We start from the raw sequence: 25,155 nt of genomic DNA, 5'->3' as shown, positions 1-25,155 counted from the left end.
CACAGAACTGCTTTGCTTTCCGTTAGCAGCTCTAGAGCCAAGGAAGGCAATGTTGCGTTTAGATCCCATGCTACCGTTTTAGCTGCCTGACTGCAGAATGAATTTAAAATGCTTGTCAGCAATGCTAAGACTGTCTGTAATTTGGTGTTCGTTCCATGTTAGAAAATACTCTTGAGGAGTAATATAATGGACTTTAAAGAAAATGACCTGTTCTGATCTAAAAAGTAGGATAGAAGCTAGATCAGAAACATGCGTAATGTAGAAAAACTACTAGGAAGGCTGTTGTCTGTGCAGTGTCTCCAGCTTTGTGCTTTCTCTAGTTCCAGCAGAAGGCAGCTTGCAGAAAGCCGCTGGTAACTGGAGCCCAGCCGTTAAACAACTCCCCAAATTCTGGGGAGTGAATTTACAAGTTTGTGAATTGTACAAGTTTTTTATTTTTACTGAGAAACACAAAATAGATGGGTCTTGGTCTATATGTTTAGCACGCGTATGGAAAGATAGGTTTCATTTCCTATTCCAGTAAATAGTTGGGCATCTTACACTGAACGCAGCAACATCAGAAGGGGTCAGCTCCGGAGTGCCCCTTGACGCGGCCGTTGTGCACTTCTGACGGGGCTGGGAGGTGTGGGTCTGCGTTTCTGTAGGTGGGTCCTTCCTCATCAGTGCCAGGGGATACCGACTTCAAGGCAGAATATACATTTCTGTTGTGGAAGCTTAGCTAGGTGATGGATCTGCCTCACTTTGTCATTTCAGTTTATTGTTAGAACAGCTTGCTTTAAATATATCTGAAGTTGTCTGGGAAATGGACCTGTTTGCCCAAATTAAGTCGTCCTGATCCTATGTAAAAGTTACCAAAAGCAGTTTGGTGCTGCAGTCTATAGAAAGAAGTGTTCCAGGGTAGTCTTACTTGAGTGCGTGCTTGTAAATGAATTTTTACATCTTACAAGAACTCAGGAAAAAAAAAAAAAAAATTGTGGTTCAGTCGAATTGATTTATCAGTCATATTGGAAAACAATCTGTAACTGTAAAGTGAAGGCCTGGTGGACAGAAACAGAGTTTTTATTTGTTCTATTATCATGTCGTATGTGGCTTTCTTTATCACTGGTTAGGTCATCAATGCTGTTGCGTATTCTTCTTCTTCCTGTTCCAAATCCTATATTTGAGAACGTCAGATACCCTGTGTGTCAATACTCTGCGAATCATGCTTGAAATAGGTTCCAGTGTTGCCTTTCTCTGGTCCTGGCTTCAGCTGAGCTATCCAGTTTTCTTCCGTTTCTGAGATGACTTTGACAGTAGCTTACTTTTTCCGAGCACGTACAAACATCCTGACCAGAGTAAAACAGCAAAGATAATTCCAAACTAAAATTTATCAGAAAAATGTGCCTTTCTGTGTAGGAAACAGTCCTGCTTTTTTAGTAACCTTTTAGAGAAGGGATGTGGTGGGACTCAGTAGAGCTTTTCAGTCTCTTTGTACTCCTGTTTGAATTTCGGTTCTTGAATTTGGAGTACCTGTTCACGAATATGTGACTCAGCTGTACTCTGCTAAAATTGATAGTGAAAAATGAGTTGGATTTAGTATTTTAGGGCAGATCTGCACAATGGCCTTTTCAGATCTTGACAAACTTTTTGTTGTGGTGGAGGAGGGACGTGAATGGAGAGCTTTAGGAGCTGTAGTGAATATGGAGCCCCGGTTTTAGGTGTTCATTTCTAATGATTTGTTTGGTCTACTTAATACGGATGAAGAGCTTCTTAACTGACAGCTACAATTTTAGGTTTAATTTACTGTGAAATGGATGTTCAAAGAGTAGTTTGGATTTCTGTTTTACAGCTATGCAAGGAATTTTTTGCAAACTACTTATGTAAGGAAGGACTTGGAGCTTTCAGATATATCAGGTTCTGCTTGCAAACATGAAGAATTCTACTTAAACCAAATGCATTTAATCTGCTCAAAGCATTCTTAAAGGAGAACGTAAAATTCCAAAAGTGATTCATCTGAAAATTAAACTATACATTTGATAAGTTAGATGTCTAAAACTCAGCTAACAAGTATGCATTCATTTAAAATAATTACATAAAAGTCAATGTCACTGTCTTCCCTTTTCTTTTGGGTTCTAGGCAAAGTGCTTCATGGATTTCAAAGCTGGAGGTACATTATGTCACATTCTTGGTGCTGCTTACAAATATAAGAATGAACAGGGCTGGTAAGTTTTTATTTTTGATTTATACACCTTTTGCATGAAATTAAGCACATGAAATGCCTATGCAAATTACTTGAAGTTTAATACTGTCTGGAGAATTGGGTAGGCAAGGGAGTTGGAGATGGGAAGAGGAAATTTTTTTTCCTGTTTTGCTGGTGGTAGCTTTTTTAAGACACACCCCCACACTTCTAAATTTAAAGATAAGTTGTCCAAGTTTAAGGTCTTGAGCCTGTAGATTGGGAGTTAATTACAAGCTTGAGGCTTTTTTTTTTGCCATTTGCTTGTCGTATGACTGAGCAAATTAACCAGTATCTTAGAATCGCTGTTTCCCATCTATAAGATGTAAATCTTTGTTACTGTATTGAGTATAGGGTTTAGTTATAATTGGGAAAACACGAAGCATTGCATAGATACTAATGAATGCTCAGTTCTCCATTGCTTATCAGCCTCCATAAATGGGGAGTGTAAGTACTTAGAAACGCTGCCCATGTAGCTATTGACACTAGTATTAGAACTATTCATGTGACAGCCCGGTAGTGCTTTGACCTGTGTGTTTCTAAGTTAAAATCCTCTTTCCAAGATAGCAGTAGCATGAATTACTATAGTTGAGAACACTGGAAAAAGTCTGAGGATGAAAAGTCGATAGATAAAAGTAAGCAGAGATTGTTCTTGTACATGAATTTAAAAGTTTCTGATCTGATGTTGTGCAGATCTGTAACAGCATTCCTGGAATCGACTGTGTTTCTGTTACCCACAAGAGCAAATTAAAAGGCAAAATTAAAGTTGGTTTAGTATGGTTGGTTGTTTTTAGGGATTGTTTTTACTCATATCAGCTAAATGGATATCTGAGGTGGATATATCAGAAAGCTGGTATGAGTAAGCTGCTGTCAGGTTTTTTCCTACTCCAGTATTGCCAACACCTAGGATGTGATACATGTTTGTATTGTTCTGTGTGGCCCATCTTTCAGGAGTGTCTTGCTACCTCATTGCCTTAAGACAAAGGAGTTAAATGGCTCCTACTCATGAATATTTAAACATTCTGATTTTTTCCAAACAAATTCAGTTTTCAGTCATTGAAATTTGTCAGCAAAACTCAGATACGTGATTGCCTCCTCTCTTCTCACTCTCTTGCTGATTCCTCAAAACTAGTGTGGGTAGTGTCTTGTGTTTGTGCATGTGGGATGTAGAGGGAAGTAATACTTGAATTTAACTCTGAGGATCAGACTTAGAGCTTGGAATGTATCCTTCACTGACTCAACCAAATAATATGTGGTGTTTTGCCTGAAATATGATTTTTTTTTTTAATGGTATGCATTGTCGCTCTTGCTTAACCTGTTTGTGAATGATCTGTCTTATAGGAGAAGTACCTTTCCTCGTCATAATAGGTATGTCTGAAAAATGCACTTACCCAGTGCAGCTGGACATACCTTGTCTATCACTGCAATTCAAGTAGTTGTTTGCTAAAACCTCTCAGAGGGTATCAGTTAAACTAAGGATAGGAAGAATTAGTACTACTATATTATCTAAATGGGCAACTAGAAGAAGTGCTATTTATTTCTTAATATATTGACATGCTTCTCTTAAAGTATGGGTTTCAAAAGCAGGCCGGAATTTGGGGACATATATAGCATTAAATGAGTACATAATGCAGATTTTAGGCAACCAAATGTAAAAATTTTTGCCGAACTTCAATGCCTTAAGTGTCTTTGTTTCATAGGTACTGAAGACTTCATTAGGTGTCTAGGTTAGTTTGTGTTTATCTGGCATTTATCTTCCTTCACTTCCTTGAAACTATTATGTTTGAGAAGCATATGTTTTGAATACAGAGTATGAAGCTGTGAATGGCTGAATACTGAAGTGGCTTGATCTTGGCTCTTAAAATCCTATGTATTATAGGTGTAAAATACTTTATTAAATTCAGTTGTGCAGGGAACTGACAGACTTCTTGATGACTGGCCCTACTTCTAGAAGTCAGTGTAAACTTTTCAGCATGCACAACGCTATTTAAAGAGGTCATAAATGTCTTTTAAAATTGAAAGACGATTCTAGTAAATATGCCAGGATATTATCTTTAACTTGTTTGCCATGTCCTTAGCATGAAGGGAAGAGTCCGTAATGCTGCATTAGGATAGAAGCCATCGTTCACTAATAGTGAATGTTTCTAGTGCTGCCCAACACTACAGCATATTTACACGGTACCACCTGCATGGGCAGCTTCTTTCTGAAAATGCTGGAGAGCCTCAAGTGAAGAAAAACATGGTGGTCTCAGCTGAAGTGTCTTTGTTTAATTTAGTAGTGTAATATTGATGTGATGCTATCCTTGTGTGGTAATGGGTTTTGTGACTAAAAATCAATCTTGCTTTGGTTTACCTTCATTGTATATTTATAAACTTCAAAAATTGATTTGATGTGTTACTGGAAACAAGCATGTGTTTAAAAGAAACTGTCATTAGATATGGGCACAGGAATAAATTCTTGTATTTTAAGTTGGGGTGTTAACTTAAAACATATCAGTCACTGCACGTAGTTATGTGCATGGCTTTTTCACTGTGTTAAGTGTACAGGGTACTTTTATACGCTGAAATCCCTTCTGCCGTATTGCCACTCCTGGACACCAACTCAGCACTCCAGTTAAGAGCGTTTTCAGACTCTAGTAACAGCTTTTTCCAAAACTTGGGAGGTACAGAAGTGCACCAGACAGTGTTTTACATCTAAGAGTCAACAACCCAATTATGTAAACGTATCATCATGCTTTGGAAAAGGCTGAATCGTTGAGGGTCAGGCCCAGATCTGTTTCAGAGGCTCCTACAGCACTGCTTACCCTGGCTGGTGGTGATGAGCCTGTGCGACAGTGCCAGTGCAGACGCCTGCGGGTGCTGAACTTGGCGAGGGACTGGCGTTAGTGCTGTCGTTGTCCCACCTCTCAGGTTCTTGGGGGTGGCCATTCAAATTCTTCATTTGAGTTAATTCATCCATGACTTCTGAATATGTGTACGGTTCAGGTGGATACGGCAGAATGCCTTTGGGGGGCTATTGTGGTTCTTCCCAGTAGAAAGTCTCAGATTTTGTGTTATCCCCCTGTTTCTGATAGATACTTAAATCTACATTGTTATTTCAAGGGTTTTGATTACTTTGTCAATGAAGTAGCAAACTTTAAAGTACCAGAGTCCAATAAAGACGATCATAAAATGCTTACATGGATTATTAGCTACCTGTATGCTGTGTGTGGGGTGGCTTGTTCTCAAATAGATAAGTAGTTCAGAAAATCTCAGGCAGACGAATTTGCTGTGTTTTTCCTGGATTAGAATCCGGGAGTGGTGGATGCGTGCAACTAGAAGTAAGAGAAACGTGAGAGCTTGTTCATGAATTTTCTCATCTAGTTGTTGAAATCCATCGTGAGCATTTGATTATGTTTCTGTTTATCCTTTGTAACTAGTGGAATGCACAGCCCTGCTACAGGGTTTTGTTGGACAGTGTCAGCCTTCATTTTTCCTAAACATTTCACAAATCCATTGCATTTTGTTGATTTGGTTCATTGTGATTTTTCTTGCTTGTGAGGGCTGCCAAGTGAAGCAAAAATATTTGTGACTGTGCTTTAAATGTTCTTATGTAGCTATCGTGATCTACTGTTTTTTATGTGGAACGTGAAAAATTCTTGACTGCTGAATGGAAGAGAGAGTTGAATTTAATATTTTTGAATCATTTTCCTTAACAGGCGGAGGTTTGACCTGCAGAATCCATCCCGAATGGATCGAAATGTGGAGATGTTCATGAACATTGAGAAAACACTAGTGCAGGCAAGAAACTCATATACAAAACTGTATGTGTTCACATGCTCAGGGGAAGGGATTCACTAGCTTTTTGAGTGCCTCAATTGTGACCCACTGAAGAGTTTCATCCTGGACTTCTGTAGGAATATTATACTCCTCCCTCCCTCTCCCACCCATTTTAGTCACAATTCCACGTTATCACTTGAAAACATCAGAATGTGTTTGTTGATATTCTGCGGATATGTATAGGGTGAGAAGAACCTGTTTGTAAGGTAGGAGAAAGCATCCTGAGTGTCTGCGTCTTCCTGTGAAAGTAGCACCCTTAGGATTGAGTAACTAGTCTGTACATATCCATTCAATTGCTGACTTCGTGGAGACTTTCAGCTTGATAGAGGTTTGACTTTTTTCAGGTTAGGGTACATTTTTAGACTGTCTCGCTTGCTTTATCAAACAACTTATTACCGGAAGACAGCAGATAACAGCTGTGTGGAGTCTAATTTGAAGTTACATTTCTTTAACTGCTGCTTATGAATAACAGAATATTTTCTTTCAAACTCTAAAACCAAGCTCAGTGTATAATATAGTCAAGATGTAACTTTCAGGTGCTTGTTAAAAATGGAAATAGGAGGGACAGCAAAAAGAAACAATACTCTTGTTATAAAAATCTATTGCCATTGTATGGTGGTTTCAGTACATAACAGAATACATGCTAAAATCCAAAATGAAATGAATGTGTACCTGCAAATATCATAGAAATGCATGAATCTGCATGTTAGTGCAACAGGACAGATTCCGATTTGAAAGTTGACACACAGGGGACTTAAATTCCCTTTCAAGCGAAGTCTTCCAGAGCCTGTCAGATATTCTTTGAAATCAAAGACATGATTTCCATTAAAGATGTTCTTGTGAAAGCAGGAACGTGGGAACAGCTACGTTGGGTCACGTTCCCTTTATCTGTGATAATGTCTCTGACAGAGCTAACAGCAGATGTGCAGAGACCAGAAAGAAACCCAGGATAAGACTTCGGCGGGGAGGTGCGCAAAGGAAATATTGCTGTCACAGGGGTTGCTGGAGCTAGAGTTAGTGTGCTGTATCACAAGCTGATACGTGTTCCTTTTGAGCTTTTTCAAGCATTGGTGATCTTAATAGGAATTTTTTTATTTATGTCACAGGTAGCCTACTAATTTCTTACTTAACTTCCTATTCTCTCCACTAGAACAATTGTCTCAGCAGACCGACCATCTACCTCATTCCAGATATAGAATTGAAGTTGGCTAATAAATTGAAGGATATTGTCAAACGTCACCAGGTAACTGTTAAATAGTGTATCTTAAAACAAATGTTTTGTCAGTTGTAAGATAAAGTGTATTGCCGGACTTCAACATACCAGTTACATCTGGATTGTGTCTGACGACAGAAGGCAGCAGCAGCCAGTCACTTAAGACTAGAAGTTCACCATTTGTAAAATGCCACTAGTAGTTATCCTCACATGGAGGTTGAATCTTAACTCTGTCTAAAAGTAAATCTGAAATTGCTGCTGAAGTGAAAAGTAGTTACGGTGTCTCAGTGAGTTGACTGCAGGCCCTAGCTGATTTAATGTTGAATACCTGCTTATATAAAGCAGAAGCTCACTGTTTGTCCAAATCTGAGACCAAAGAAGGTAGTGTGTAATACAGCAGTTCTAGATATGTGGGGACAGCATAAGGAAGCTTTAATCTCAAAACAATTGCTACCTCTTTTGCTTTATTTTACTTGCTTTTTTCTTGCTTGTGCTGAACAGAACACAAGCAACAGCGGTCTCTTGCCTATTAGGTAGTCAGCATATTTCCACGAGAGTCAACATCTTGCCATTGTAATTTAATATACTAAATGATGAACTGAACAAGATTAATAGCTTAAAAATGTAAACAATCTTTTTCACTTGTCTTGAGAGAGATATCCTGGAATGTGAACTCTAGATGGTCTGATAGCCTTTTGTGTTATGGTAATTCACGGCTGTAGCCAAAGTAAACTGTTTCTTTTCCAGATTAAATGTATTTCCTGTGTTGTGATTATGAGCCATCATCGCAACTTCAGTTGTGTAATTTTTCACAAGTTACTCTTAATTATTGAGCTGATTCAGGATGCTTGCTATTGCTTAAATTAGAGTTAATGATTCAATTTTCCTTTCATAAAGGATTTGTATAGTGAACTGAAAGCATGCTGTATCCATGAATGATTTAAGGGACTTTTAAAGCAGGCAGCTTTGTCTCTAAAGGGATGTGAAGAACTGAAAACAAAAATTGTCCATAATTCTACTTTTTAGGCTTTCTTCCTTTGCCCTACCTCTGAATTCTCATCTTGTATTCGTGTTGCTACCTGCGCTTGCTCACTATCTTGATTTTTTTTTTTTTTTAACCCGTTGCTGTCATCTTTCCCCTACCCCATCCCTAGTACCTATAGCTCCTTCCTCTCCGGTGTTCCCAAGTCCTCGCTGCTCTGACTGCAGCCTGTGCAGAAGAGTTGCGTATCTCTTGTCCCAGCACAATGCTAGTGTGATCTCTGGGCTTATAAAAAGAGGTGTCAGTAAGATGGTTGTTCTCACTGCTGATGAAGATGCTGTTACTGTTTCTGGTAGTCACGCTTTTTCTGATTTTCTTTATAAATGTTGAGGATTCTTCTGAGAAGAGCCAGAATAATAATTTAGGAACTTGAAAGTAGGTAATGAGTGAGATTTAGCATTTAGATCTATCTGCTGCAAGAAAGGTGTTTGGTCAGTAGAGAGCTCTTCCATGTTGTTATGTCATTAGCTTCCAGTCACATTCAGTTTAGCAGAGGCAGGGAATAAGCCTTACAATCTGCTTACCTCTTTCAGAAAGCTGTTTTAATGTAAAGTTATCCATCCCTTTGTTTTCAGTCAAGATAGCATCTCAGAGAGACTTCCTGTTCATCTGTTGTGTATTGGGTTTTTTAAAGGTCGGTAGGAAATAGATGAAACTTACTGATCTGATTCACAAAGCTCAGATTAGATATCTAGAGAAGCGTCTTTAGCTCGTGGGAAATGAAGGGAGAATTTCCATTATTGTTCCTTAAACACTTTGCAGTTCTTCATTCATGCCAGAGCTCTTTCCTTTCCTTTTGAATGCTTTTAAATTATTCTTACTTTCCAGCTTTCTTTTTTGCTCTTGCTCAGAGCACCTCCTCTCCCTTTACCCAGTTCTGTGAACTCTTGTTGGTGTAGGAACTCTTGCCCTTCAGCCCCTGATATCAGAGTAGTCTCCAAATATTGCTACCATAATGCAATGCATCCTCATGCTTTTTAAATTTTCCTCCTTTTGATGCTGTCTTCTAAATAAGTTGTTTGCGTATTGTTGACTGTAACCTATCCCATGTGCTCTTAAGTCCTTTAAATAGATCTGTGAAGTATTTATGGAATGTCAATTTTGAATAACATTTTCATACAAACTGTTCCAGAACATAACTCCTCTGCAGAAGAGTCTGCAGGCTGTGAATTTCTGCTGTCCTTGGAAATGACTCTTCATATATGGAGACTGGAGGTGTCTCTGCAGCATGTGGGAGAATCCTTATGGTTCTCCATGTGAGGGAAGGACAGGGTTTTCTTGACTGGCCACACTAAGCAGTGTTATGTATTTAACAGATATCTAATGATGTAATAGAATTTTCTTCCATGATGATGTAGGTCCAATAGGAATATAATTATGGCCTGTACCGACACGTAGAGAAATTGCTTTATGTACCACGGTTTGTGGCATCTACATAAGCATGAGAAGTACATCTGTTGCTTCTCATATGTCAAGAAAATGATGTCCTAAACCAGCAAGAAGAAAAAGTATTCTCCTGTTTGAATATTTGACAAACAATGGTATCATGTTAAGTGTATTTCTGATTTATTCCCTTTGTTCTATGATTTAGGAGGCTTTTTTGAAAGAACAGGTGTTTATTCTGTCCCTTGACATACAGCCTTTCTTGAATACTAAGGATGTTCTGTTCAAGGCAGCCATTTCTAGTTAAGTTTCTCATAGACTTTATCTTATGTAAATTGTCATATTTAGAAATTGTTTTGGACCAAAATGTGTACTTAGTGGAAAAAAGTTACAGATGCTTTCTTACAGCATATTCACCAATAGGTTTGTATGAACTGATAGTTGAACAATTTACGATGAAAACTGGGGCAGAAGGAACTAGGGGAGGAGGGATTTGAGATGAAAAGAGCAAGAGATGACAAAGTAGTTTGGCAGCAGTCCTAAAATAATTGCCTTTTTCTGGCGCTTCTTAGAGGTCGTATTCGTAGTTGCATTGGAGTTAGCCTTGAATATTTCTAGGTTGCATGGGACATGGGTAAAAAGAAGCAGCTGAAAAGTTTGGGGTAATGTGTTGAAGGTTTCTCATGCAGTTTCTTCTCTTCTTCCACCTTTCCCACAGGGAACAGTAACTGAAGAGAAATCAAAGGCTACCCACCATGTTTATCCAAGTCCTACCTCAATGGATGATGGTAAAGCTGCTTTCCAATTTTTAAGTGGAAATAGTCTTGTAACTAAATTCCGTTAGCACTTATGGGAGCTTTTGCACAGACACAGAACGTTCCTAGCCTGCTTCTGAGAGGCACTGGAAAAGTATTTCTAGGATTAACGACTCCAGATAAAATCATTGTGTCCTGCTACTAACTACTGGGTGTAACATTCACATTTTTAATTGGTACAACATTTTCAGGTTAAGGTGTGTAACACTGACTACTCTTCAGTGATTGCGTTGGAAATTGAGATATTATGTATATCTCTGAATTCTATCTGCTGAATGCAGATAGACATTTTCTTTGTCCCAAATAACTTGCAGGCTGAAGGGGAGCAAAGCTAAGGGTCTGGAAGAACTTAAAAAAGAAATTAACTCAGATTAAAAATTAAAAGGAAGGACAGTGAAAGTAGGGGGCTTAAAATGAAAGTTTCCATTATTTTTTTTTCTTTTGTTGCTTCCTCGGTGTCCCCCAGTATGTAAGTATAGGTGAAAATGTTGAGTGAAACATTAGAAATCAACTAGATGTCAGAAAGGTAGCATAGATGCTAAAATAAATGAGAATCGAAAAACTTTTTGCCATGTTCTCCTCTTTCCAGGTGACAGGTTGGGAATGCTGATACATATCATTGCATGTGGTTTGGCAAGGTGGATACAGTAGCAAGTAGACCTAATAGACAGAGATTGTTGGCTTTATTATAATGCAATCTGCCTTTACGTGAAGTACATAGGTTCCACAAAAGCAATTTAACAGCTGTATCCTTCAGCAAATAGCAAAAAAAAAAAAGCTCCTTATTTTATTATCTTAAATACATTTAATTGTCTAGTGGATCATTGTTGAGTCTGAGCTTCACTGACATAAATGAGCTTTTTCTGACATGCCCTGGCGTCTGATGGCCACTAGATGGAAGTGTTCACTCCTCTATAGGAATGATCACGGATTGTTTGTCCTCTGGTGCTTGTCTGTGGTCTGTACTGCTGATAATATCACGCCTAGCCGCAGGTTTGTATTTATTTTTAACCACTTCAGGTTCTCGGAAAAGGGTTGAGCACGGTAGGGCCCATCTCTCTTGTAGTCAGTGAACATGCAGATGTGCTAGACAGAGTGCTCTCAACCCCTGATTATACTAAGATGAGAAAACAGCCGTAAGTTCAAGCAGTGTAACTCTGTACAGGTTCAAATTCTCAGGATTTCTCTTGTGGTGCTGCTCTGGGCTATATTCTCGATATTTGGGTTGCAGGAGGTAGGTTATTACATTGTGTCAGATGTGCAGTTTAAAAGAAAAAAAACCTTCAAAACACCAGTCAGACTGAGCGTATGCCTTACTGCAAAATCAGCAAAGTGTTAGTGTTGCTCAGTAAGTCTGTATTAACTTGAAATCCTTATTAGCACTGCTGTGAAAGAAGAAAGTTGAAATCCAAGTTTTGTTAGACTCCTGGGAGTTTTTTATTAAAATATGTTTCACCACCACCCCCTGCCCTGACATTCTTCCTTCAAAACTCTATTGTTTTTTTAAATACCTGTTGAGCGTAGAATTTAGTGCTGTGAAGAGGGTCTTTTGAAATAAATATAAATCAATAAAGAAGTTAACGAGGGGTTTCAGATGTCTAACAAGGATACAGAAAGACAGAGGGGAAATATTTACCACTTGACAAGAAAGAATTTTGGGAGAAGTTTAGTCTCTGTTTATACAGAGATTAAAAAAAAAGTGACAGACTGGAGCATGTCTCTCTCTCTCCATGTTATTTCTGCTGTCTTTACTGAATGTCCTCTTGGAGGATTCGCTCTGTCCCATTCTGAGTTCCAGGCCCAACCGGCCAAGGAGTTCGGGAGATGAGACAGGACAAGATGAGCTGGCAGGGGATGGTGCTTCCACCTGTCAGCCAGAAATGCCTCTTGCTTCTGTTGAGAAACAGATGACTGTTTCAAGCCTCTTTGGATCTTAATCTGGAGTGTGTTAGGGTATGAATGTGTGTGGTGAGGAGGGGAAATGTAATAATTCTTAGCATTAAAATGACTTTACTAATGTAGCATCTGTGTCATATACAGGCAGAGGACATGTGTGTTTAGGCATGGCAAAGATAATGCAGGCAAGTGTGTTACTGTGGTAGGCCAGGCCCTTGTAATTGCACTACAGTAGACTTTCATCAGAGATGATTGCAATAACTTTACTGTGACTGACTATGGAAAAGCAAAATAGTGTTTAATGTGCTTTACAATCTGAATCTGATGCTAGATCTCTTTTCCCTTTGCAGATGAATGGTTGAGACCTGTGATGAAAAAAGACAAGCAGGTGCTGGTACACTGGGGCTTTTTTCCAGACAGGTAAGGAAAGGTGGAGGAAGAAAGCAGACCCCAAATCTTACTTAAGTTAGTTGAAGGAAAAGTCTTGATTAAAACTTGCAAGTAGGAAAATCCGTGTCCTCAAACAAGCTGCTCCTTTAGCTTACCGAGTCTTACCTCTCCTGATAGCAGTGCTCTGTGGTTGTCAGTAGTGAACCTGCGTGGGGAATGTCCCAGTTGTGTGGGCTGCAACTATGCTCTTTTCTTGTTCTGCAGAGTCTGACAGGCTCAGACCTATCTCATGCTGGCTTGTCTAAAAATTTAACCCGAATATACAGTACTGCATTCCTTTTGTTTTGATTCTGAATGATTGTACATCGCTGTTCATATTATAAGACAAGCAGTGGTTGTCTTATGGAGTATAACCACGCAGCAATTTAGTATTGCTAGCATTTATCTCCATGTCCAAAGCTTGAAAAGACTTAATCAGTGGTTTGAAACTGAAATATGCATACCCATCTGTGATACTGGCAGGTGGGTGAGGTTAGAAAAGGAGAGTCTATTTTTCTGCAGAGCCACTAGTAAGGTTGCAAATTGAACCAGACTTTCAAAGGATGGAGTGAGCATTTCCATAAAGTTAGTAAGACTTCAAAGCCAAAAGGGAGAACTTCTAATCACCTAGTTGAACTTTCTTCGACAAAGAGAGATTTCACTCCATGGGGTGCCTTTAGTCAAGTGCAAGTGACTATTGAAAGCTTATATTTGAGAAGGCTGACCTGTGGTGTTAGAAGATGTTAAAAGATAGCGTATGTACTGTTAGTAACTTAAATGTATTTGTAATAACTGATTTCTGAGTTCAGGTTATAGAAAACTCAAAAGATTGACAACCCAGCATTGACTTGAATTTAAATAACTTTTTCAGGGTACTAAAATCTGCTCTGCTGTGCATGCACAGAATTCTCAGGAACCATATGCATATTTCAGTGGAAGAGAGCAAACAACAATCACACTTAAGTTTCTTTCTTCATACAGATGAAGAACCTTTAAATATTTTTATATTTATATCATATTGGTAGTCAAGTTTGTATTTATAAATACCAGTATAAACATGCGGAATGCTATATACACATCTTTTCTTGCCTATGACTATCCCAGTTGCTCAGTACATGCCTGGTGTTGATTACAAAGTATTTCAACTTTTGCTGTTACTGAGTCCAGTTTCTTAGTATTTATAAACAGGCTTTGAGGGAATAGCATGTAGAAAAGTGAATATAAATCATAAATGGATTCTACAGCAGTAGGGATTAAAGGAGAGGATGCATATTCCTTTCTTCTAGGAATCCAGTATCTCTTGCTTTAAACTCAAGAACAAAAACAAGTTAGTTAATGCCAGGGTTTGAACAGGTGACTCAGAAACAGTATTTATACCCCTGAATCTAGAGAGTAGATTTGCAATTTTAAGCTGGAGCTGGCTTCACTGAGATGGCTTTTAAATTCGGAAAGTTAAAAATGTTCATTAGATGGACCCCTCCCTTTTCAGTGTGTCCTATTCCTGTAGCAGAAACTAATGATTATTCCTTTAACTTTGCATTGCGTAGAAAATACTATTCTATCCCAGCAATGTGATTTGCACATTGCAAAATTGCTGAATAAATATTCCTGCTGGTGATCTTTGTGGATGAATAGCCCAGGGGACCAATTTTGTTTTCTCTTGACTCCTCTCATTAGCTATGATACTTGGGTTCATGCCAATGAAATAGATGCTGAAATTGAGGATCCTCCAATTCCTGAAAAGCCATGGAAGGTAAGTCTCTCTTAAACAGTTCCCCAAAGTTACTGTATTGGTATAGCTCAGGCGCTACTAGATAGATGTTTTAACGTGCTGCTGAGTAACAATGGCTGTATTTCCATATATATGGAAAAGCAGAGTGATATTTCTAGAGTTGTAATGAAAATGTCTAAAACATTTCTTTGGTCTGGGGAGGAATGCTGGTGAAAAAATACTTTTTGTGAGTGAAAAGGACAGACTTATGCATCCCTGATAGCGCCAAAATTACCATGTTTATTTTGGCCTGACTTGAGGTGTTTTGTGTTAAAGGTAAGTCCTTCCACTACTCCTGAAGTGCAGCCGTCTCTGGGATGAAACCTGACAACTCATTAGAAGGCGTAATGGCATTATACAATGTTTAAGGAGAGGAAGTGAGGAAAATACCATATCTTCATGATGGTTTTGGAAGAATATTGTTAGAGAAAAGAACTATCAGGTTAGAAACCTGAGATTGCCACACATGTAAGACAGGGCTTAAAACATATTCTGTGTGCAGAAAGTTCATCTTTTCCTATAATACAGAAATGGCCAAAAATATTAGGAGTTAGATAATATGGAAATTAAGAAGCTTCTTTAGGAGAACAAATCGGAATTTTTGAAGTCTGTGGTACCATTGAAATCTTGTCTGTTCTCTTTGAGTTATTGTAACGGCAACGTTATTTCCAGCAGATTCAGCTGTTGGGATCAGAATAGAGCTGTGGTCTGGTTGACAGATTGTGTGGCCGTGGGCTCTCCCGTCCCCTGGTTTCACACTGCTGCAGAAGCTCTTGAGTGAGTTTGCCTTAGCTCAGTACCACTGTAGACACAGCTTCTGTATGCTCTTAGTACAGGGCACAGTTTAAGTTTCTTGGTTTTACTAAAATTCTTGGCATTGCTAATGAATTGTAGCGTATGAATGCAACTGTGCCTAGAGTTAGAGCCAACACGGAGGTGAATGAGAGAACCAGTATCTGTTTAAAGAATCCCTAAGGGTCATCTCTCATCTTTCTTTACGGAAAGGTTCAATTTAATGAGAACTCTGCTCTTAACTGATGTTGTAATGATGCATAAAGTCAGCGCTTCTCAATCTGTTGAACATGTGAGCACTCAAACCAACATCAGCAGCCTTATTTTAGGTTCTCTACATAATTACTTTGCTTTTTACAGAAATTATTTGCCTTTCTGGCTTAGCTCATTGCAAGCAAACAATACAGAGCAGTTATAATCAAACAGTAGTAAATACTACTTTATTGTCCTTTTATTGGACTTACTCTTTTATACATAACATGCAGTGTTGTTCTGTGTGTATGCTGTTGATCTGAACAGCAGAGTTAGAGCATCTGAGGTCAGAAAATAACTTGATGTCTGCTCAAAGTACTTATTCCAAGTAGTTACCTGTAAATATCTGGAATACATGCTTTTTGTGTATAAATCATACTAAAGCTCAAGACTTTATTTTCACATATGTAAACTAGAACTTTATTTGAAGACAGATATTTTAAGTCAAGATAGTCAATCTTCCCAAGATATGGCCAACTCTTCTTAATTTTTTTTGGTCTTTTGTGGCACATCTGCTAAGGTGATCTGTATATTTAGAAGATTTTGATGGTAATTTTCAGCATCCAAAGTACGGTTTTAATACAGAGCCGTTGTCCCAGCTGTGAGAACTGACCTCACACTTCAGAAGGCTTAAGAATGACTGAGGAACAGACATGTCATTCAGTAGACTTATGGGCATGTTCATCCTTTATTGTATTGCCTCATGAAACTGTCATCTATTATGTGTAAAACCATTATGAGATATTTAGATGTTCAGACCCTGATAACAAAGCCGCAAGTACTTCCTTCATCCTCTGAGGTCTGTCATGGAGTTATTTTTTCAAAAAACATCAGCATGTTGATATGTCGTTCTGTTCTTTAGGTTCATGCCAAGTGGATTTTGGACACAGATATATTCAATGAATGGATGAATGAAGAGGATTATGAGGTAGATGAGAACAGGAAATCAGTGAGTTTTCGACAGAGAATCTCCATGAAAAATGAAGAGGTAGGTGGTTCTCTGCTTAATGGGTGACCTCTTGATACATTAATATTCTTTATCTCTGCATAAGTCAAATTTTTGGGACTCAAAGTTGCTAAAATTAAGCTAGTTGAACAGTTTGAGGTGCCTATGATAACACAGTCTAGTTTAACTTTCTTCTGACATATGTCCTTTATCCAGAAGTGTAAGTGCACTTTGATTTTTATTTTTTCCCCCTTCCTGAGGGTGTTAAGAGATAGAAACCACTCTGTGCTTTCTCATAAATGAAGCCAGCGGTGTGTTAAACAGCATCAGTTAATATTTGATTTCTGAATTCTAGGTACTTGTTGAAGCTGATTTTTGTATCCCTCCCAATGTAGGAAGTTAGTTGGGACTCTGAAAACACGTTTATTTAACCTTGAGGCCAGGCTACTCACTAGGAAATCTCTCCTGATGGATAAAGTATATTGAACAAGTCACACATTAGCATTTGAGTCTTGCTCTGTTTTAAGAGCACAGTTCTTAAGTACATAGCCATTGCAGCATCTGGGGGATGGCTGTAGAAAACTGAGGGGTTTTCATGTTGCCAAATGGAAGTATTCTGGAGCTGAATGTGGTGCATGTTGTGATATTATTGCTTTTAGCTTCTCTGTTGTAGGATGTATTAAGGAAGAGTGTAGCCTACAGCGTTTCAATAACTATAGTATTTGGGATGAGCTAACTACTCTACTTCTCTAACAGCCTGTACGTAGTCCGGAGAGGAGAGACAGGAAAGCAGCAGCAAGTACAAGGAAGAGAAAGCATTCTCCTTCTCCACCCCCGACTCCTGTGGAGTCGAGAAAAAAGACAGGGAAGAAAGGGTGAGTGTCTTAAGTCCTGGAATTTGAGGTGAATTTTCTTGAAGAATACTTATGGGGAGATCTGTCACCTTTCACTTGTCTCATCTTAGATTACAGTAGAATAATTATTTCTACAATAGACTTGAGTGATTTTGCTTGTGCAGTATATGTAACTTCTGTACTCCTCTGTCGAAATGTATTGCCTGCAGGTGGAGGAGAATCTAGTGCAAGTTGTCATGTTATCTGTGTCAGTGACAGGGTTCATTGCTGCATCAAGAGTAGGACTTATCAAATGAAAAGTTACTCAGCTGCTTCTAAAATAACTCAAACTAGTTCTGTTAGTGCAATCATGTAGTACATGGACACTTTTTGAAGTATAGCCCCATAAATTACTGCATTTAATTGAGGAGTTTTTCTATTTACGCAGCCAGGTATTTTAAAGTCCACTTCTCAAATGCAACTTTAACAGAACAGCTTTTGTGGCCTACAGGTTAGGGTTTTTTCCAATGCTAGTTTGAGCTCTTAAAAAAAAAAAAAAAGCCAATAGTATATGCCAATAAAAGCTTATTTATGGGGGTTTATGTGTGGATATGGAGGGGAGCACTTTTGAACTAAAAATTCAGGTCTTGTTTAGTAGACCTCTTGGGGTCTAATAAGACAAAACTGGAAACGTATCATCTGAGGTGAGAAAGAATTAGTTGATAATCTGAATTACTTTTTTGTTCCAAATGTAAAGCCTGAGTTAGATTCTCTAAGGAGAGGCGTGGGTGATTCTGCCTTTGTTCCCAAAATGGCTTCCTCAGTACACAGAATCGATCGTACAAGCCAGCCTTTTTCCTTAAATAAGGCAGCATGCCTTGAAATGGTCTGTTGCTGCCTCTGTTCCGTGCAGCAGATGCCCTTATTGCAACTTTAAAAAGGACAAATGTAAGTGAATCACTGCTCCCTTGAATCTCACTAGTATGCAAGCGATGCCAACATGCTGAAGACAGTTTTGGGTTGGCATCAAGTTTTATATATAGTGGTGGTCTTCAGTCTTGAAACAGTGGAAAAGACTTTTTTTTTTTGAAACTTACTTCATTTTAGTAATATACAGAGAATACTTTTCAGTAACTCTACCAGCACCACTTCCTACAGCATTCATGTTTTCGTAAGTGTTTTAACCCAGTCCTTTAATTCTGGTATCTGAAGAATAATGTCAAGATGAGAACATCTGACAGTTGCAGCTGGCAGAAAATTTGTGTATGATCTGTTTTAGACAAGCAGCCTTATATGGGAAAAGGAGAGGGCAGAAAGAAGAAGATGAGCAAGAAGATCTTACAAAGGACATGGAGGATCCCACACCAGTACCTAATATAGAAGAAGTGGTACTTCCCAAAAATGGTAAAATAGGCATACACTGGATTCTTTGAATGTTAAAACAATTGCTTAAACTGCACTGAAAAATATACATGTATTTTGTCAAATCTTTGAAATAGTTTGTGCATGGGCCAGGTGATCTGTGCCCATCTAAATTTATCTAGTCAGGGATTTGAATGTGACAGCTGAGAAGGGCAGCAGATTCACCTTCTTTTGGCTTTTGAAATACATTTTCAAAAATCCACTTAAATGTTTAGTTTCCCCTATTTTAGGATTGCTCTCACACATTATACAGAGTTCGTGTTTTGGGGGATGAAGTTTTCTGGAGAAAAATAATTGTATGCCAAGTACCCAAGATAAGCACATTAAATGAGTGGAAACTCTAGCAACATGCCAAATGCATTCAGTTCTTAATCCTTTTCAGAAAAGTGTTGATCTGTGTAATACCTGTTAAGTAAAGATAAGTCAGAAAAATAATTCCTTCTATCAAGTCCTTGACACCAAACTATTTTGAGTGTCACACCATTTGGTTTTTACCTGGTTTGAACTTGCATGTAAGAATTGTGACATGTTGTACAGGTGGAAAAAATACAGTACTTAGCCCAGTAACTGCGTGAACAGAAGCTGCTTTGTGTTCGGATGTGAAATTACAGAGAAATCAAACAAATGGTCTGTTGTACTCAAACTGCACAGATGAACTCTTTTGAACTGCAAAGACATGACCAACAGAACTGTTTATTGATAAGATAGTAAAAGCATGCTAGAATTCGGTAATTGTATGTTGTCTAATGGTTACATATCAGAGTTTCAATCTTGCTTATTTTTGTAGTGAACCCAAAGAAAGACAGTGAAAACACGCCTGTGAAAGGAGGAACAGTAGCAGACCTCGGTAAAACAAACACACAACACCCTCCAGCACCCACTTCCCTAAGTTTTATAGTAAAGTCTTGCTTGCAGGCCAACAGAGTAAATATTTTTAAATCTCTCCATTTTAAAATGAATCTCTAATTCTACTCTTTTATTGGATGAATTCAGTTTTCATATGTGTTCGAGTTGAAACATATTGACTCTTTTTCACTTGCAAGGCTGTTCCCTTGTAGGCATCTCTCTCTCTCTTTTTTTTTTTTTTTTTTTTTTTTTAAATATGACACATAAGCTCTTTCCTGGCAGAATTTTTCTTTTCTTACTGAGAATCAAGGTGAATCACAGGTTCCCTGAGCTTTGCTAAGCCTTGGCATAAGCGATCTAAACTAGTGTCCTGTAGCCTATTATACAAGGCTACATCTAGGGCACTGGGAAAGGCGGTAATTAGGTATGGATTCCTAAGTGTGGAAAAATTCTAATTATCCTCCCTCTGTATTCTTATCTGGTCCCTTGCCTGGGATAGTTAAGTGCCTGCATGAGGATGAGATTGCCTTAATGATGTGTGGTCCACTTTGCTTTCCTCCTCACTTCCCTTCCAAAACAAATGAAATATTCTTTCCAGTTAAGCAATTGCATTGTTAGAAAGGCTTCTGAGCAATCAGAGCTTTTATTAGTGTAATTCTCAATGCTTTTACCTTTCAGATGAACAGGATGAGGAGACAGTGGCAACTGGAGGAAAGGTAACAGCAGCCGTTTCTTACTAAGTTTGGTAGAAACTGAGATCGTAGAATTACAGAATGGTTTGGGTGGGAAGGGACCTTTAAAGGCCATCTAGTCCAACCCCCCTGCCATGAGCAGGGGCATCTTCCACTCGATCAGGTTGCTCAGAGCCCCATCCAACCTGACCCTGAATGTTTCCAGGGATGGGGCATCTGCCACCTCTCTGGGCAACCTCTGCCAGTGTTTCACCACCCTCAGCGTAAACAATTTCTTCCTTATATCTAATCTGAATCTACCCTCTTTTAGTTTAAAACCATTACCCCTTGTCCTATGAAGATCTTAATCTCATCTTCAGTAACTTAGCCTGTAATGTTTTTCAAGTGATACATAAGATTAAATTAGTTACTGATAGGAATGTTGTTTTGCTATTATAACAATTCTACAAATGCTGGGAGATTATTTTGTATTTTTAAATCTAGTATATTAAAAATGAGGATGAGAGACAGATGCAAAGTATTTTCAAAGAAGCATTTTTCAGATGCAAGATTTTTCAAAGGTTATGCTTTTTCTTTAGGTTTCAGGACTAAATCTAAACCCTGGATAGGCTTTCTGATCATTTTAATAGAGTTGCCAGGGTAGTATCTGTATTGAATTGCATTGTTGGTCTGGCAGGCACTGTTTTTAACAGCTTGCCTAGTATAAGATGGCTGCCTGATGATGCAGGTAGGAAAAGATTGCACCTATGTTGGGTTCACACAGTTGCAGGCCTGCACACACACAGATGTTTGGATGTGTCCTTAGTTATACACATAATTAAGAAAATCTGACTTTCCATATTGATGTATTTCTAGTTGTACTGTATTTCAGTTCATACGTCCAATCTGTATATGTGTTTTCAGAACTGCTCAAAAATCCTTTCTCATGTTTTAAGATGAGGAAAGATAACAACTCTAGGTATGCAGACCACTGGCTAGCTAGTAAGCAACCTTTCTTTTAGATTCCAAGTTAGGGAAGACAACTTAGAAGGAACGCAACAGCAGGCTTTTCCAGTGTGGGAAATGCTCTTTTTTCTGGTGTAACTTCTCCATCCCTGGGTGTAGAATGACCTGGAACTGTGGGACTCGTGCAGCAACCTTAGTATTTGTTCCATGTTAGATTGGAAGAGGTTTGCTTTTTCTGTCCTTTGCTAAACGGTGTTTTTGGGGGGCTGTGGTCTGTTTCTCTGTTTAGTGAATGCATTTTGAGAGGGGAAGGGTGTTGGAAGTTGAGGGAATGATGAGAGGAAGGACTTCTTTTCTGAATAGCTATTGTCAGATCACTAAGTATATTTAGAATGATACCTTGTTGTCTTTGGGGGAATTTAGTCCCGAAAGATACATCATTGATACCAGTGACTCTTTAAGATCTTGCTTTAGGGACTCTGTTATTTTTAACAGTCTGTTCTGTTTCTCTGAAATCTGTCTGGATTAGTAATTCAGGTATAGAAAACCATTTAATGTTGAGTTGCCTACAGGCTCTTCAAATAGCACCTGAGGGTTTCTCCTACAGTTCATGTCATGTCCTGGCCCTCTTTTTGTACTACCTCTGTGCCCTTCTCGTTATCATTTTGGATCAGGAAGCGAATGTGTGCTGGAACTCAAGTTGCAGAACTCCCAGTGTTCACAGGAGGCTTCTGTCATGAAGCAACAGAAAGTGACCAAAGACTTGTCCTCTGCTTGGGAATCTTACAAAAATCTTGCTCACTGGTGTCTTCACAGCCCTGTGTGAGCAAACTTATGGGTCTGTTCACCCTCTGAGTGGAAGCAAATGCAGGGATGTGCAGAGTTACAAGTTGAACTTGGTATCTCCTCTTCACAAGGGAGAAATATCCAAGACCAGCTTTAACATTGATCAAACTGAGTTTATCCAAGCAAGAATTTAGTGTAATGAGACACAGTTTTGCACACATGAAACTATTACTGCTGACAAGTGTCTCCCAGTGAAACCAGAAGTAAGGAATCTCATTTCCTTTAATGCTCTTCTGAGGAGTGAGAAGGTTAATGGGGGAAGAGTGGCAAAGAATACAACCCGTCTTGGACAATGTTAAAAATCGGTGCAGTGTCAGTAACTGGAGATGGCAGCAAGAGCTAGGCTGACAGCTTATGAAGTACTCTAGATTCGTGCTGTATTCGTTACACGTGGTTGCAGTATACTGCAAAATTGAAATGCAGTGTTTTCTCCCATAGTTAGAGCATGCTTAATTTTATAAACAGGACGCAAAGCGTGATCTAGCTGTACTGCCAAGTATGTCCTTGAGATTTGAGAGCTGGCTCTGTAAAAACTTCTTACTGGCCTTACACTTTCTTTAATATTTTTATGAACACTGATTACGCTTTCTCTGGTCCCTGAGATTTTTCCCACAGACCAGAGATTGCATCAGGGAAAGTTTATTCTGCACAGGATTGGAAAGCACTTGTTTTGGACTAACTTTGTGCTGGCTGAGAGTTGTTAGGTATGTCTCTTGCAACCTACTAACCGTTGTATTCCCTCCATGACACAGGAAGATGAAGATCCTAACAAAGGCGATCAAAGTCGGTCAATTGATCCAGGTGAAGATAATGTCACAGAACAAACCAACCACATCATTATTCCAAGCTATGCATCTTGGTTTGACTACAACTGGTAAGAAAGTAATTGGGAACTGGGGGAAGACTTAGAGTTTTGGTGGTTGTTTCTCATAAATCAAGCCGAAAGAAATTACTTTTGTTTAGGTCTAGTTCCCATGTATGGGTACATCTTTTCCATTTAAAAATCTTTCTGAGCTGATTTCTGGCAGTTTTCAGGGAATGAGGAAGAAAATTTCAAACAGCATAGATCTTCAGTCTACCTTGTCAGCATTTTTTGCTTTACATTGATTTTTATCCACCCCTGCCCCCATGGGAAAATAATTCCTTTCTCTTCCTTCTCTTCCCTACTTCTGTAGTCCTTGTATGACCTTTCTATGTTTGTATCTACTTCTGAAAGCTGGTGGCTTTTTATTTTGCTTCAGATCTTGACATTGAGGATGTAAGACACTGATTATACAGGGAGGATACTTGTTTCATTTTGGAATCCTCCTTGGAGTCAGAGGTTTGTGATGTGCTATGACCATATAACTCGCTATAGTAAGCCTAATGCTCTCTATATACTCAAACTTTTGTGGTGTGGGAAGAGAAGCAAGTGATTGGGAATGAAAGTCCCTCTACAAGTTAAATTCTTATGTAGTAATTTTTTTTAAATAAAACCTGCTTTGGAAACAGAATAAGGAATAGTCAGTTGTCTGGAAGGGCTGTCATTTGAGTGTGCGTTTTGTCTTAGCTCTAGGACTTGAGACATTGTTTAGGCTGGAATCTAAAAAGATGTGCTATGACGCTTGAGTATTAGGATTCATGTGCAACTTTCAAAAGTGGATAACTTTTTGTAGTAGCGAATTAAGATGGGATGTGAACTGTTCGTGTAAGGGTTGGTTCAATTTCCAGCTCTGGCAAACTTTGTTACCTTGAGTCAGTTGCATAGGCTATGTCTGTGCTAGTGGCTTCAGTTGACCTAAATCCCCATAAATAGAACCATGCGTTTTCTCAGTCCCCTTGCTCTCCCACTCTGAGATGATCCTGGAAGCAGGAAAGCCAAAGATCACATAGTCTGAATTTATAGGTGCTCCACTTGCTTTGTGAGTGGAAAAGCTCGAGGTGTAGTTCTGTTACGCACGCAGAATGAAACACTCCACTGATGCACTTCATAAAGGGATAAAGAACTGTGGATCTGCTGTAGATCAGGAAAGGCAACCTTGCATAGCTCGAGCTAATTGAGGCTCACTTTAAACCAAGGTAGGCGTATCTGTAGTCTCTGCTTCAATTTCTTGTTTGTAAAGGGAAGGTATAATGATACTTCCTTACTGAGAAAATTATGACAATGACATTTTGTCACGAGATCACTCTGATGCTATTGTACAAGTGCCTTTTGGGCATGACTGGTAATAATGGTTGGCTAAAAATTCTTGATGGGTGCATTTGTAGTAGCAGCAGTAGTTCTCATGGTGTTCCTGAGAGCTAAATCTGTCTGTGAAATACAGCTAAAAGACTAATGCGGTATTTCTGAAGAAACAGAATAAACTTCTCGTTGCATCAGGTGTACTTGCTCTGACCTTGTAAAAGGCAAACTTAAAGCATCTCTGACAGGAACAGCGGACATCTGCAAGGTAGCAGGATGATGTGAAAAGAAGCTTTGATTTTTGGATTCTAGTGCTCCAGAAACAGCATGTTAAGCTGATTTGGATTTAAGGCTGAAATAACAGCACAGCTGTGAGACTGACATTTTTCTGTCTCTGAGCACTTCTTTCCCAGTCAGAGATAGGTTTTTGTCGTTCTGGAGAACTAGAGAACATATATGTAGCACTGTCCCACCTCAGACTGGAGGTGTTACTGCTGTTGCTGTGCCAGCAAGGTGCTTCTGGTGTTATGTAAATATATAAACAAACCACTGTCTGCAGCCTCCCCAAATTGCAAATACTTCTTTAATGTGTCCAGGCGCAACTAATTTAAAGCAAGCTGAAGAATAATGCTAATCTACTTCTCTCAAAAATGTTTTATAAACTGCTGTTTTAGAATAGTCCTTGCTAAAATTAATTTTCTAGTAAAAAGATAAATTTTATTTAATGCTCAATTCAGTTGCAGTGTAATCTCTTATGCTTTGGGCAACTTCATTGCAAGAACTAGATAATTTCATTGTTACTAAAATCTGAACAGTTTATCGGTTAATCTTCATCTT

At 38.7% G+C, this 25,155-nt stretch overlaps 1 protein-coding gene across 1 annotated transcript in view; it reads left to right on the top strand.

Annotated features, from left to right (window-relative positions):
• SMARCC1 (SWI/SNF related, matrix associated, actin dependent regulator of chromatin subfamily c member 1) overlaps nt 1-25,155 on the top strand; it is a 90,434-nt gene that overhangs the window by 12,086 nt on the left and 53,193 nt on the right. The window contains exons 3-14 of the mRNA XM_050890862.1: nt 2,116-2,201; nt 5,914-5,995; nt 7,185-7,277; nt 10,391-10,460; nt 12,734-12,803; nt 14,490-14,565; nt 16,490-16,615; nt 17,330-17,448; nt 18,686-18,810; nt 19,616-19,675; nt 20,353-20,390; nt 22,910-23,031. Of these exons, the coding sequence (XP_050746819.1) occupies nt 2,128-2,201; nt 5,914-5,995; nt 7,185-7,277; nt 10,391-10,460; nt 12,734-12,803; nt 14,490-14,565; nt 16,490-16,615; nt 17,330-17,448; nt 18,686-18,810; nt 19,616-19,675; nt 20,353-20,390; nt 22,910-23,031 (1,055 nt within the window). The 5' untranslated portion in view covers nt 2,116-2,127. The remainder of the gene's footprint in view (nt 1-2,115; nt 2,202-5,913; nt 5,996-7,184; nt 7,278-10,390; nt 10,461-12,733; nt 12,804-14,489; nt 14,566-16,489; nt 16,616-17,329; nt 17,449-18,685; nt 18,811-19,615; nt 19,676-20,352; nt 20,391-22,909; nt 23,032-25,155) is intronic.

The sequence above is a fragment of the Gymnogyps californianus genome, chromosome 2 (genome assembly GCF_018139145.2).
Source record: "Gymnogyps californianus isolate 813 chromosome 2, ASM1813914v2, whole genome shotgun sequence".
Taxonomy (NCBI): Eukaryota; Metazoa; Chordata; class Aves; order Accipitriformes; family Cathartidae; genus Gymnogyps; species Gymnogyps californianus.
The sequence above is the reverse complement of the archived record's forward strand: the minus strand, read 5'-3'. Positions and strand labels throughout refer to the sequence as shown.